Source organism: Lichenostomus cassidix, chromosome 4 (genome assembly GCF_008360975.1).
Source record: "Lichenostomus cassidix isolate B80296 chromosome 4, HeHo_3.0, whole genome shotgun sequence".
In the NCBI taxonomy this organism is placed as follows: domain Eukaryota; kingdom Metazoa; phylum Chordata; class Aves; order Passeriformes; family Meliphagidae; genus Lichenostomus; species Lichenostomus cassidix.
In genome coordinates this window covers 2956709-2970858 of record NC_139484.1, presented here as the reverse complement: position 1 = coordinate 2970858, position 14150 = coordinate 2956709, and the positions used below count along the sequence as shown (strand labels likewise).

Sequence of the window (14150 nt, the reverse complement as noted above, 5' to 3'; positions counted from 1 at the left end):
TCTTGATCTGTCTGCAGTTTAGTTTTTATTTGTTGGCTGTGAAAATTTTATTCAGTTCTGTTAGCAGCAGGAAGTGGATGGCTAACTTGTCACCTGAGAAAGCCCTGAGAATAAATCTTGCAGCAGCCACTCGTACAGTGATGATGAATCTGTGCAGCTTTGTGGGAAGCTGTATTGCATTATTATTGTTTGTATTATTGAGGTGCTTGCTGAACAAAAAGAGCCTCTGACCAAGAGAACTTACAAGAGAGGGACTGAAAGGACAGCAGCTTTTGTTTTCATGGCCAGATGGATCAACTCAAATACTGCAGGGTTATGTTGACAACACTCAAAGTATGCAGAATCACATACATTTTTTATCTCATCCATGAGAATACTCACCTACATATTCCTAAAGTATATGTTTCTAAGTAGACAGAGGAAGACAAAACTTGCAAACCATGTGACTGTGAATCAAAAATTATCTCAGTGCTGGTTGGCACACTGGGTAGATGTAAGCATTCGTGTGGATTTCTCTGGATGGGAAGCCTTATGCTCAAGAGTAAAGAGATCTCTGCATAATAGGTAAAGTCCAGGGGAAAAGCAGAAACAGCATCACCAAATATTCAGAGTTAGACCACTTGATCTCACGTGAGAGTCATTCCTGAAATTTTAAATAAAATAGCTCTTACATCACAAAACTCCATTGAGAACAGGAAGACACCATTGCTGCATTAAACTTAAGCATAGCAAAGTATTCACCACCACAGAAACATGTGGGAAGTTTAAAAAAGAATACAAATTACTCCAATTTTCTGGAAAGATGCAGATGACTGAACCCACAGTGCACATCATCTTACTTGGAAAACCACCAGCAGATCCTCAGAAGCCATGATTTCCTTATTTTGGTTCTATCCTGAAGCAAACCAAGGGGTGTATAACCAATAGTCAGATCTGGTGCTGGGGTACAAGAGATTGAAGGAAATCAGCCTCATTGCCCTCAAAGATCTCATGGGATTCACCATGCCAGGAAACAGTTCCTGCAGTCTCTATGACAATAAAAATCTGAAACTGAGACGGATTTTTCTTCTCTTAGCTACCTGCCACTGATTTTATAACAGAAGAAGATGGTGCAATCCTTGAAATATCATTCTCTCAAGACTTAGGCCTGCATAAAACATTTTTTAGGTTGCCATGTACAGTGTCAGAGCATTAAAATTAAAAACCAAACCAAAGACCCCATCAAGATTCAGTAATTCCAGTATTGCAAAACTAAACAGGGAGGAAAAGCAATTTCCAAAAATTAATTTTTGCAAGAAAACCAAATCTAAAATACCTGACAAAACAAACAAGAATTTCAGCAAAAGCAGAACTAAGGCAACCACTGAATTTACAGGAACGAAGGTTGCAATACCAGACACAGTTACCATGCACGGTTTTTGTCATCATCCAACATGGATTAGCTGCTAAACGAAACTTAGCACCAAGCTTATTCCGTGGGATTTGTTGGTGTCCAGCTCACACAGGTGCACAACAGGAGGAGGAAGCACAGGTGGCATTCCTAGCATTGCTCTGGCAGCCCCAGAAGTGTCACACCCAAAGCAGAGCCAGCTCTCCTTCATCCCTGAGACCCCTCTGCAGTCCCCCTGCTCTGGGAGAGGATTGTTATCCTGCTTTTCAATTCAAATATCAGTATGATTTTAACAAAACAAGCCAGGCACTACTGAGCAGCAGCTGTATTAATCTTACCAGATTACAATTCATTCAAGTTGGTACATAAGCCAAATTGCTTTCAGAAGTTAAGATGTTATGGTGGCTGACTGGTAGAATGTACTATATGCCGGTGGCAGCTCATAAAATACATAAGACAATTTTTATCACTTGCTTTAAAGCTGTATTTTAGTCCTGAAATCTAATTCGCTACTGTCTCACAGTGTGCTATATGCCACACTACTACAGTTGAAACAATATGCTCAAGTCAAACAGTCCTCCTAGGGCATCAGACAGCTACAGGACACCCCAGTCAGTAATACTCCTTTTCCTTGACACTTCTGAAAGCATTCTGAAAAACACAATGCACTTTTTACTTGCTATCTCCCACAAGTCAATATGAAATACCTTAGGAGCTTCAGGTCAAATTAAGAAAGAATGTGTGTACACACACAGCTGACACATTCCACAACGATAGACAAGTACTATGGCTAACAGGCTGGGAACGCAGTATGATTTAGCAGAACAAAAGTTCTTAATCATTAACTTCTAATGTAATTTAAAGATGATTAAAAAGATCTTTTGAACCTCTCCAAAGGAAAGATTTATGGCTCAGTGCAACCCAACAGCCAGGACTATCTCTGGTGGCTCTGCAGCTGACACTTTTGATGACACATCTGTAATTTCTTTTCTGATAACCTTCTACGTGATCCTACAGATAAAGAAGCAATTAACTTAGAAAGTTAGACTTCCTCCTGTGACAGGGATGATCCTTTGTCTTGACAGTTCAGGCTTTCTGCACCTTTTAGCCCTTCTTCCTTAACACAAAATATACATAAGGTTCTCTTCTGAGGCAAACATTTAGGTCATTCCTTTGCAAGAACAGCTGAAAAGCCACATGATTGTGTTTTTAAAATTTATAGCCAAGTGGTCTTTGCCTTGGGAACTTCTGCCTTCTTTCCATGTATGCTGCACAGGGTGAAAAGACACTTAATGGGTTTTAAACAACTGTAATAATTTAAGCAGTGCTGACTAATGTTGATGAATTTAACATAGGGAATAAACAACTAGCTCTTAGGGGGAAATCTGTGATTAAACAGAACTATATTACACAAAAGGTTAGGCCACCAATGCACTAAGGAAGTAACAAAAAAGTGACAGCACTGGCTATGGAATGTGGAAGAGTATTAATATGACCTAAGACAAATGTTTATATTTTATCTTAGTCACTCTGGAAACAATTTATGAACAACAACTACATACTTTTAAGGTGCAATTCACTGAACCAGTGCCTCCCTGAAGATGAGCTGTTTTTCTATGTTTATGTCTACTGCGGGAAGTCAGAGAAGTAGCTCCATTAGAGGTGTCTGCCTTATAAACCTCAAAATCCAGGCAAGATGAGAGATTCTGTGAGTGATGGAGACTGAAGTGCCGCGAATTTATTCCTTTTGGCTAATCCCTCTCCATTATCAGAATGACGTTTGGCACAGAAGATACAAAAAGAGTGCAGCTCTTGCTCTCCAAGAACAAGAACAAGCTGTTGTTCTTCTTGCTGGAAGACTGCAGACTGAGTCTTGCATTGCCCACATATTGCAATGCACATATACACTAACAGATGCACTGCCCAAGCACTCCCAAAATAGGGTGATCAAAAAGATCTATCATCCCCCTCCAATAATGGATACAGTCAATATGAAGCCTTTTCCTTGGCAATTTTAAAAGAATAATTACAGGCGTAGAAAAAGGTTAGGCTTACCTGAAGAGCGAGCTCCCCATCCTAACTCCAATTCAAAGTCTCTTTTGAAAAGCACACAGAGGACCAGGCAGTCAAGAGGAGCTCACACAGCTAATTATTAGGAAAAAATCATTTGGCACAGTTCTAATTTTTAATTTGGAAAATGTGATTAACTCTCAAGGAACTACAGAAAGTGCATGTATTGGGGAAATGAAGGGAAAGGTAGACCAGCTTACTGCTCAGATCATCAGCACTGAACAAACTGTCATCAGGAAAAAAACCCCACATTTAATTTCCCCTCTTTTATCAACTGCTTCTCCCTTGAAAAATCTCACTGCTTTACAGCAATAAAAATTTCACAAAGAGTAACTGTAACAAAAAGAGATATTAAATTAGTAGACTGTCAGCCAGGACAATCATGGTCTATTAAGATAAACTTGCTCTGTGGATATCTAGATAGATTATTCTCTCTATGTCCATTTAAATGAATTATTTGCACTGCACAGACTCTTAAGTCTTTCTAAAAGACACAAGGAAAATAAAATATAATGCTGTCACAGCATAATGGTCCCTCCTGCCTGACAGACAATAGGAGAGAAAAAAAACTTATTGAAAAATGAATGATAAGTTATTACCAAGCTTATTTTCAAAGTAGGAGGAAATTAGAGCATAGAAACATTCTCTTCCATTATTTCTATTATACCAGAGGAAGATAAAGTAAATAAATATGAAGATGGATGGTTATTGTTCATGCACAGTGACAGCTACTCAGTATGTTACATCAAAGAACTATGTTCTATCAGCCCAGATGTTACACAGAGACAGGCAAATCTGTAGCAGTCAGGTACTCTAAAAATCTGAATCACTGTTTCAAGTAGTTTAGGTCCTTTTTTTAATTGAAGAAGCTGTGGTGAAACTAGAATAAGCTTCATTTGTTGTTTAACAAAACAAAGCATTTACAAGAGGATTTAGGCTAATAAACTATGTTTCTAAGAGATTTTCAGAAGGGCTCTTTACACTTGTGTTCCTGACACCATAGGTACTCAAGCTGAAGTACCACCACTTCGCCTCCTCTTAAGAGGTATAGAAGACATTCATTTTAGAGGGTCTGCTTTTAATTTGACCTCTTCTGAGGTCAATATAGAATACTGATAAAAAATTACCACCAAACCTTATAAAAGAAAATTTTCTAAGTGCTCAGCTCCAATTCACATACTTTAAAGGGGAGGGAAGTTAAGCCTTAATGGGTTAAGCTTCCAAATATTAACTATTCTGGCCACTTTGCAAATCTAATTCAGGTATCTAAAGAAAAAATTCCTTTGGAAACATTACCTTACATGTAGTCAGGATCTCTCTCCTTGGAGACAGTCAAAAGGCAGCTGGATGTGGCTCAACTTGAGCAGGGGGTTTGGACCAGATGACCACCTGATTTTTGCCACTGATCCTGCATTAACCCTACAGTTTCTGATCTCTGTCCTATCCACAGAGCAGTCAGAACCAATCCTAGAGGTCCTTGGGATGTTGGGTGATTACTTAAAAAGTTTTAGATTGATTTGCATTAACAGAGTATGGGTAGAAATGTTCACCTTTCTCCTAGTTCACAGCCCTACCAGACGTGAGTACGTCCAAAAAGTATTAACTAGGAGACATGTCAAACAAAATCAAACCACAGGAAGGGCATCCTCCTCAATTCTATATTGCCAGTGTTTAAAATATAGGCTTAGCAGAAATGAGCTAATCTTGAGTACTGAAATTATACAAAGTCTACATTTAGCAACCTCTCTTCATGCTTGCAGCACCCAATCCTCTGCCACATGCACTGCAGCAGAACTCAGTAAAACTCCTGTTTAATGAGATGTCATTTATCTGCAAATACACTTTACAATAACGTATTTCCAACTACTGCAAATTGATTTTGTTTCGTTCCTTCCACATGTCATTGTGCCACAGAGGATAACTCCTTTGATATTAATAGTAATGAAGATGCATTGCATTTGACAGCCCTAACAACATGTTTAATACAACATTTTAACTATAAGTAGAGGAAGAATCAGAAGGGAACACTTTTTTCACATTCCATTGTTTCAGAACGCAGTTCTGTATAAATGAAATTATCCTACTTAAAAGTTATTTCCACGTTGATATTACTTCTATTTAATATGACAGTTTTATTTTGGGAAGATTACTTTCTGACATATTGCAAATTATGTTACCAGAACAATACGGTTTATCCTTCTGTATACGCTGTAATCAAATTTGCTTCAAAAGTCTCCTGTTTCTGGTACATAACTCTGGCAATTAAATATCCTAACTTATTTTAAAATGACAATCCTAAGGTGTCACTTGCTAAGAGAAACAATACAAAACAAAACAAAATACATCTCATACTGCTACTGCACAACATAACGATGGATTTCTTCAGGCTTTATTTTACTCACTTTGTTACCAAAATCTGCTGCTTCTGCAGTACAACACAAGTTCTGTCACTGATTTTGGTCAGATCTTACTTCTTTCCTGCCATCTGAGGTCACATTTAGGAGATTCTCCAATCATGCTCACTTACCTAACTCAAACACTGTCATCGTGCTCTCCACAGGAAAACCATTTATTGAGTTTCACCTTAATTTCTGCTCTCTCCCATGCAATTTGTCTGCCTAAGGAAAACACCTACTTAACAAGGAGGTAAATCTCACTTATAACTGCATGTGCAGAGAATGTTGTGGAGAAGAGTGTATACTGCAATTTTAAAGCAAATTAAAGTTGAAGTGCAGGGTCAAGCCTTTTGTTTAAGGAAGCACTGTATGCAGAGTTGCTGTATCTTGACAAATACATTTACATTGAAAAAACCAAAAACTTGGTTAAAAATGAAACAAAAAAAAGCCACTGCATGCAGTGCTGTCCTTGTCTTTCCTTCTTCCAGTTCCTCTTTCCATTAACAAAGTTCTAAGGAAACATCCTCCCTTATTTTTAGCACAAATAGGGCAACAATCAGCATGTTAAAGATTTGTAGCTTCTAGACCAAGCTGAGAAAGGTGACCTCCAACTACCTGCTCTGGGCCAACACTCTTCACAAGAAGCAAGGAAGAAACGTTTAAAGGAAGAAATAACGTTAAGAGGTTACTGCTACTGACCCACAACTATCACCTCACTTGAACAGCACAACAGAGTGGGAAAAGGACCTTCAGGAATGTACAACTACAAACAGTAAAATGGAAATTGTCAAGTCATTTAGTCACAGAATGAGCTTTTAAGACCAATATTAATACAAACCTTCCTCACAAGCAAGTGTCGTAAAACACAGATGAGAGAGGCGAAACGCTGCAAGCAACTCCTGACATCCAAACTTATTTCAAACAGCCAGTAAGCTAATCCACTCTTCAAAATTTATGCTGACCATTTCCTATTGTTCACCACATTTACCTCCTGCTTGTAAGACTCACTACAAGCACACTAAATATGAACAGCTCCTGGGTCCAGCCCTGAAGTTCCAACTATGAACAACTATTCACTTTAAGATATAAAAATCACTTTGCTGTAAAGACCATTAATTTGTGCACATACTTTACCTGTACATCGTTGGTGTTCATCCTTGTTCCCTCCTTCCCAACGAAGATATCATCTATGTCAACCAGAATGTACCTATCCAAGGACAGTGTGAGCTTCTTTCCAGAGAGGAAAGAGATGGCATCTATGAAAATCAGCTTGTGCAGCCAAAAATTCAAGTTATTGCTGAAAAGGACTCGTTGAATCCCATCGTGGAGCCCCAGGTCATGAATTACCGTGGCATAGAGAGCACTTAGAGCAGCAGGTGGAGAAAGGTTTTCTGGTGTCTTTACTTTTGCAAATATCACTGGTTGATAAGTTGTGTGATTAATCTGGAAAACAGCCCAGTCATTTCCAAGCAAGGGCTCTTTCTCAAGCTTAGAAGATTTAGTCACACGGAGCAGTGGGGAATGAGGGTTAATGCAACAGTCCTTAATACCCAGATTGCTGTAGACGTGGAAAGGAAAACCCTTCAACTGAAAGCTCTGCAAGCTGTTCTCACTGCCTTTGTGAAATCCAATCACACCTACACCATATTCTATACAGTACTTATCTAGAAGGCCTCTGTTCCAAGAGTCCATATTCACATACTTTAGAATATTTTCATATACTATGAGAGCATATTTGCCTTTATTTTTGTCTATAAGCACTGGGAGGTCACCTTTCCCAGATGCAATCTCAATGTGAAACTGAAACCTGCTAGATTCCAAAATGGTTATTATATCTTGGCCTAACGTGGAGTACTGGCTTTCCACAAACACCAGCACTACAAGGTCTGTTCTCAGGGGATCAAAAGGCTTCGTGGTCTTCATCTCCATCAGCTTGTATGGCAACAGTTGAGGATCACCACATTCCACTTCTGAAGAGGTTTCAGGAAGTTCATTTTCCTGTTTGTAGCCATTGTACAAGTAGTAGGCAGAAATAACTATGCTCACCATACAAAAAGTGGCCAGCAAAATTACTGTTCTTTGAAAATGTCTGTGAAGTTTCAGGATAAAACTCATGTTGTTTACTTGCCTTAGATAGCTCTCAACAGCAGCATGAAAAACAAATGCAGATTTTCAACAACTTGTTCCAGTCCTGTGAAATATTTATGTCACCATTGCAGCACACACATCTATCTTCCATAGAGCTTTACCGAAGGTATAGTCTAGGAGAAAAGAAAATCAGAGATTTAATTGAGGCATCACCTTGGGAAGTATCATCTGCCTAAACTAAGGGGGAACAAAGAAATCACTGCGAGCCAGAGGTCTGGGGACCAACAGCTCAAAATTTTGCAATATTATATTTCTTCCTGCTCCCACAAGTTGCCATGTGCATTTGAAGGTCTCTAAATCTCACAGGCTCCTCAACTCAGATGATCAAACAAAGTAGGGTACACACCAGAGGCACTGAAAAGCAAGACATAAAAGCAAAAAATTTACTGTGTTTTAGAAATTATTTTTACTCAAAAGTTTATTCCAAATAAACAAGTGCTGACAACCCAAATATTGAAGAAAATGGATCAACTTCTTCCTTGTGTCCCTAAAAAGCTGGGGAAACATGATTAAAAAAATTCTATCTTGCATTAGTTTTTCAAAGAACCAAGAAGTTCACAGCAAAGCATGTACATTTTAACTGTTGTATAAACATATACTGAAATACTCTACATTACATCTGTTGTACGAGTATTTTTAAAACAAAACTTCCTGCAACATAAGAGGAAAACAAAGCATTTTACTGGACTGCGTAGTTTTGCAAATTGTTAGAAGCACTTTGCATTTCTTTGCACAATAAAAACCATAAAATAATCAAGCTCTTAAATTTGAGAAATGAAAGTAATAAATCAAAAGCTAAACTTAACAGGCAGATCACCTAAGGATATACTCATGCTCTATCCTGTACTTAAGGAAAGGGTAATTTTTCAAGGCAGAAGTACAACTGCTGTCAAGACTCCCTAGTAAAACAACTGGACAGTGTGACAAGCATAAAATAATGATCATAAGTCATAAGCGAAGATTCCAAGCAGATTTTGAAAAATATTAAGTGTGTGAAGATCTAGAACATGCAATTGTAACTTCAGTGTAGTATACATCTAGGCCCGCTTGGAAGTGGGATAAGGATAAGATACATGTGTGGCATTAATACGGTCATTTCCCAACTGAGAGCTTAATACTTCTATTCCTGGTTGGTTTTTTTTTAATCCTACATTGTAAGCAAATTGGTCTTTTATTCCAGGCTTTTCAAAAACCTAAAAAATACATGTACTTAACAGTACCTATGTAATGTCCAACAAATTTAATTAAATACGAAAGACAGATCTTCTTAGTGCCACGATGAGCATAAAGTAAAAATAAATTACCAAAAAATCAGATAAGGGGAAAAAAACGACAAGGCATCTTATTCATCAAAAATGCAAAATTCAGCATGAAGAGCAAGCGAACGTGAGCTGTCTCACTTATAGTTAAAATTCACAGCAAGATTCCTGCCGTCTGGATAGATTCTACTCTCCTCACCTTCTATGCACAGGTACCTGTTTATTAACCCCTTCTCTTCCGGAAGGGCTTAGAGCCAGCCTTGAACCTTACCTGCAGCTACACAAAGACCTGCTCATAGCTTTTAGGCAGACCTGCCTTTCACCCAGGTATACAGGCTCACCAATCAGTGTTAGATTAGAATAGTATAATCCCAGCTTCCCGGTTTCTATCTGAAAAGAAATTGAAGAATACACAAAGACCAAACAACAATATAAAAATACCTTAAGAAGAGCTCAAAGAACATTCTTAAGCATTGAAATGTCCCATCCTTGCCACACTATCTTCAAGAATATCAGTTTGGATGTTGTAACAGAGATATTTAATATGGTTACAAGTCAAGTGACAAAAAGAACCTCCATCCTGAATGAGTAACACCAGAGAGATGTTTCCAGACAGATGATGTTTCATTACACACATGAAGGGTTCTCTTCATTTTGCATTTCCAATTGAGCTGCCTGAATGCCAAGAAAACACATAATTTTAGTGGCTAAAATTAACACTGACTGCATTCTGTAGAAAAGCTTTACATACACCTACTTCTCTTCAGTAACCACAGACAGGGCTGGTCTAGATATGGAAAAAATTAGAACTAACATTGACCTAAGATCCTAGCAAGGAAGAGCTGATTAGACAGAGTTGTTTGAACTGGGCATTACAAAGGGGCTGCAAGCCAAGAACATTTGCAGCAAGGACACGGTTCCTAATGCCATTCCATGGACACACAAATCTGGAGCCAGCCCAGAAACCTGTTTTCTTCAAGAAAAGCCCTGTGACTGTATCCTTAGCTCCTAAGTGCAGGTACATCCTGGGGCTACGGAGTGCAGCTGTAAAGGGGAGTGGCTGGAACTGCCAAGACAGATGTGAGGTTTGACTGTGAGGAATGAGGAATTCTCTGAGATGCAGCAGGACACAGCCAGACTTGGCACACTCCCTGCTGAAGACAGCAAGGAAGTGGGATGGAACAGAGCATGGCACAAGTTTTAAATGCACACTCTCTTGTATCAGCTTGATGCTTATGTAATTTTCACTTGCTTAAGGACTGGTTTGCATGGCAGGAGTTCAAAAGAAGACAGAGGAAAAGAAAAAACTCATAGAAAACACGCATTTTACTATACCAAAGCAGCCTCAAAGCCTTAACAAGTACACTTGCTTTCCTTGAGGGACAGCAGCATTTTCCTCTGAGCAACAGTACTTGATGGATATTCTAGTGCTGTATTATAGCACCATGCTAAAATAATTCATAATGCAACCACCCTGGCAGAGACATCTTCAGGGTGTGCCACATACAACACACTGTGAGACCATGACTGACCTTTATCACACCCTTAGACATGGCTTCAAGGCAAAATGGTCCTTGCTTGCTATCACTTCCTACAGTTAAACCAGACAAAAAGTATCATTCTGACTGAACCTACAGTGAGCAAGCTGTGAGAAGCAGCTATTTCAGAAGAGGACAGTACTTGTGGAGTCTTACTTTCACGACAAAAGAATACAATACTTTACCATAGACAGGAGAATAGCCTGAACATCAATAAAAAAATCCAAGCATAAGAAAAAGGCTTGAAGAAAACCCCAAAATAATCTAGAAAGTCTTCACAAGAGTTCAAGCTTGTTAGTATTGTTTCAACGAAAAAAACATGAAAAAGACCCATCAATAACATAAGCAGTCTCAGCTCTTTGACTTCAACACAGTCATGTAGAGTTCAGTGACAGAGGATATGATTCCACCTGTACCTCAAAGTACCTGAAAACAGGTGTCCGATATTATATGAATATAAAGTTCTGTAAAGGTGCTGTTAAAATAAATTTTACCTATAAAATAATTTGTTTGGTATTTTTCCATGGTCTGGAGCAATAAAATCTGCCTGGCTTTTTTTCATTTATCTAGAACCTTATTGCTTTGAAAGAACGTGCATTTGATCTCCTACAACCTGCATTTGATCTCCTATTTTGCATTTTCATGCCACTGTCTTAAAATTCGGACCAGAACCTTTTACCTCTGCTGTTCAAAGTAAGAGGTATCAAAATTCTCCCTTAAGGTGAAAATGAGCATCTTTGAATATTCAGAATTTGGTTTTTAACTTACAGATTCACTGTGGAGGAGAAGATCTTGCTGAGAGAAAGCTGAGTCATGGAAGCAAGTTTTGCATTTTATTATGAACACAGACAGCAAGGCTCAGTGTACTTCTCGTCTACTTTAGAAGTGATTTCTGCAGCCCAGGACTAGTTCATGTGAAAATCTTGCTGGTACAGGAAAGAAGTATCACCTCATTAAGCAGAAGATCGACCATTCTAAACAGCACTGCTGGGCAGTCACAGTTACAGGCATCTGCAGACAACCAGCATGAAATACATGCATTTGAATAAACATCTTCCGCTTCGATTGGTTTGGGGGGTTTAGAATTTGTTCTGCTTCTTCCTTTTTTTGTGTTTTTTTAATTCACTAATAAAGCAGAATTCACAAAAGAACAAAAAGTGTGAGGAACCCCAAAGACCTGAAGCACACCATAAGGAGCCTGGTGAGTTCCTACCACTTGCAGCTTTCTCCAGTTTGCTGTTTCATTGGTAAGCATAAATGACCGAATTCTTGGCTTCTATAAAACATTTCAGCCTGATAACCCTAAAGGAAACTCTTCCACAAGACAACACTGGCTGGGAACATAGCCTACTAAGTTCTTCACAGGGGATCTGAAACCAGTAAGAGCAAATAGTTAAGAAACTAAGTACCTGCACAGGCTTATAGGACTGCACAGAATAAAAAAAAATTACCTATGGAAGTAGAATCATGAGTATCAATGCAACTTTTAAAACTACAAGAAACTTTTTTTCTGCTGTGTTAAAAGCTACCAATATTAAAGTAATGGGCTAAGCAAAAATACCCATAAATAAATGAGAAATTGTTCTCAAATTTTTCCAAAGCCAAATTAAAAGAATCTGGTTTAATCTTACCTCAGGCCTGTGCCAGGGCAACTGTTTATTGTTTCTAGTCAAGGGTCACAGTAAAGTTGGGTCATACTTATAGACAAAGGCCATACTGTAAAAGGATAACAAAAATCCTTTTCATAAGGACTTACTGTAACAGAGCTAGTTCTGGATTGAAGAATCATCAATATTATTCAGGCATATTACATTTGTCTGGGGACATATTTTTAATATTTTTCTTTTCTTCTCATAATCCCCATCACTATGTTCTCATTCTGTTCTTTACCAACCTGGACACTAGCACAGCTAGTGGCATGCTGGTGATATATTACATGAAGGATGAGTTTTAAATGAAGAGCATACAAAAAAGAGGCATATTGTTCAGCATATTACCATAGAGATTTAAATCTCCACTGATTAGTATGCTCCTTAACTGCTTTGAACATAAAGGTCTGCTCTGGCCAGTCACTACACTACAGTCACTTATGACTTCTAAGGAAGTATTCTGAAGTCATATTAGTATTACTAAAATGGAAATTTTTGGATATACAAATGATGCGGTAGGAAGCAGTAAAGTGCAACTGAAGACAACCAAACCTGGGATGAACAGCAGTGCTCAGATTTTAAAACCAATTATGAAAACAACAAAGTAGTCTCCAAATACTGAGTACCCCTACTTACAACATTATTTTACTGAATAAAGTATTCAAACAGCAACAGCTCAGATGAGTAAATCCAGGCTGAGAATGGAACCTCACAACTGAGTATCAAAAAGACATTTTTAACTTGTAAAGATGGTGATATGAGACATGATCTGTCAAGGGAAGTCTTTGGGACCTTTTAGTATCACATAACAAAACCTGGAATGTGTGAATATTGAAGGGCTTACATGCTCTCACAGCCGAAAAAGAAAAAAAAAAAAAGGAATGGCTTAGACAGAACACCAATTCTGGTGGACAGAAATTCTTTTTCAAGTCCTTAGGGCAAGCAGTTCTCTGTTTCTATTGTACCTTCTATTGTACCTGATATCCTTCGCTCCATGGTGCATTGTTTAATGCAATACTAGAGATCCTTACAGGACAAGAATTCATGCATTACATTTTGTCATTAAAGAATATTTATGACGATTAAATATACAGTATTTAAAAACAGTTTAAAAGAAGGTTTTGAAGACTTATAGAGAACACAGAAGTTTGGTTTACTCTTCAAATTACTACTTTACCTTCATACAATACTTTCTATCAAAACATCTCAAAGCTCTTGACATCACAAGATGTTTATGAGATAAACCCTGCTATTTTTCAGCAACTGCAGAAACATCACTATCTAAAGAGTAAATTATTTGCTCAAGGTCTCTGAGATAAATGTCCAGCACACTGTCTGGTCCATGCCATATCATCACTTCCCTCTCTGTCCTCCCAAAACTGCCAAATGTAAAGAGCTAATAAGGCTCAGCACCAGTCCTTCTGAGAGACCTGACTGGGGATGGTGACAGTGGGAGAAACCCCATTTCTTTCAGTTACCATCTAATTATTAAGAAGAGAAACCCCCACCACACCAAAACCTATAGCAATTATCCAGCACATCAAGTAGCGAACTGTATAATCTAAAAGTTTTCTGCCATTTCCCGAGGGTTGCACGTGACAGCCGAACTGAGCACCAACACATACCGACTTCTGGTGGGATCCGGGGAATCCAAGCAGCTATAACCACCTGAAGTTAGGAATAATTCCCGCACTACGCTG

General features: G+C 38.4%; 1 protein-coding gene across 4 annotated transcripts in view; it reads right to left on the bottom strand.

The window, feature by feature from the left end:
* The window catches only part of LOC146437693 (bifunctional heparan sulfate N-deacetylase/N-sulfotransferase 3), a 229537-nt gene that overhangs the window by 41934 nt on the left and 173453 nt on the right, over positions 1-14150 (bottom strand). For all 4 annotated transcript variants that reach the window (XM_085057629.1, XM_085057630.1, XM_085057627.1 and 1 more), the window contains one exon: positions 6991-8117. In XM_085057629.1, the coding sequence (XP_084913755.1) occupies positions 6991-7971 (981 nt within the window). In that variant the 5' untranslated portion in view covers positions 7972-8117. The remainder of the gene's footprint in view (positions 1-6990; positions 8118-14150) is intronic.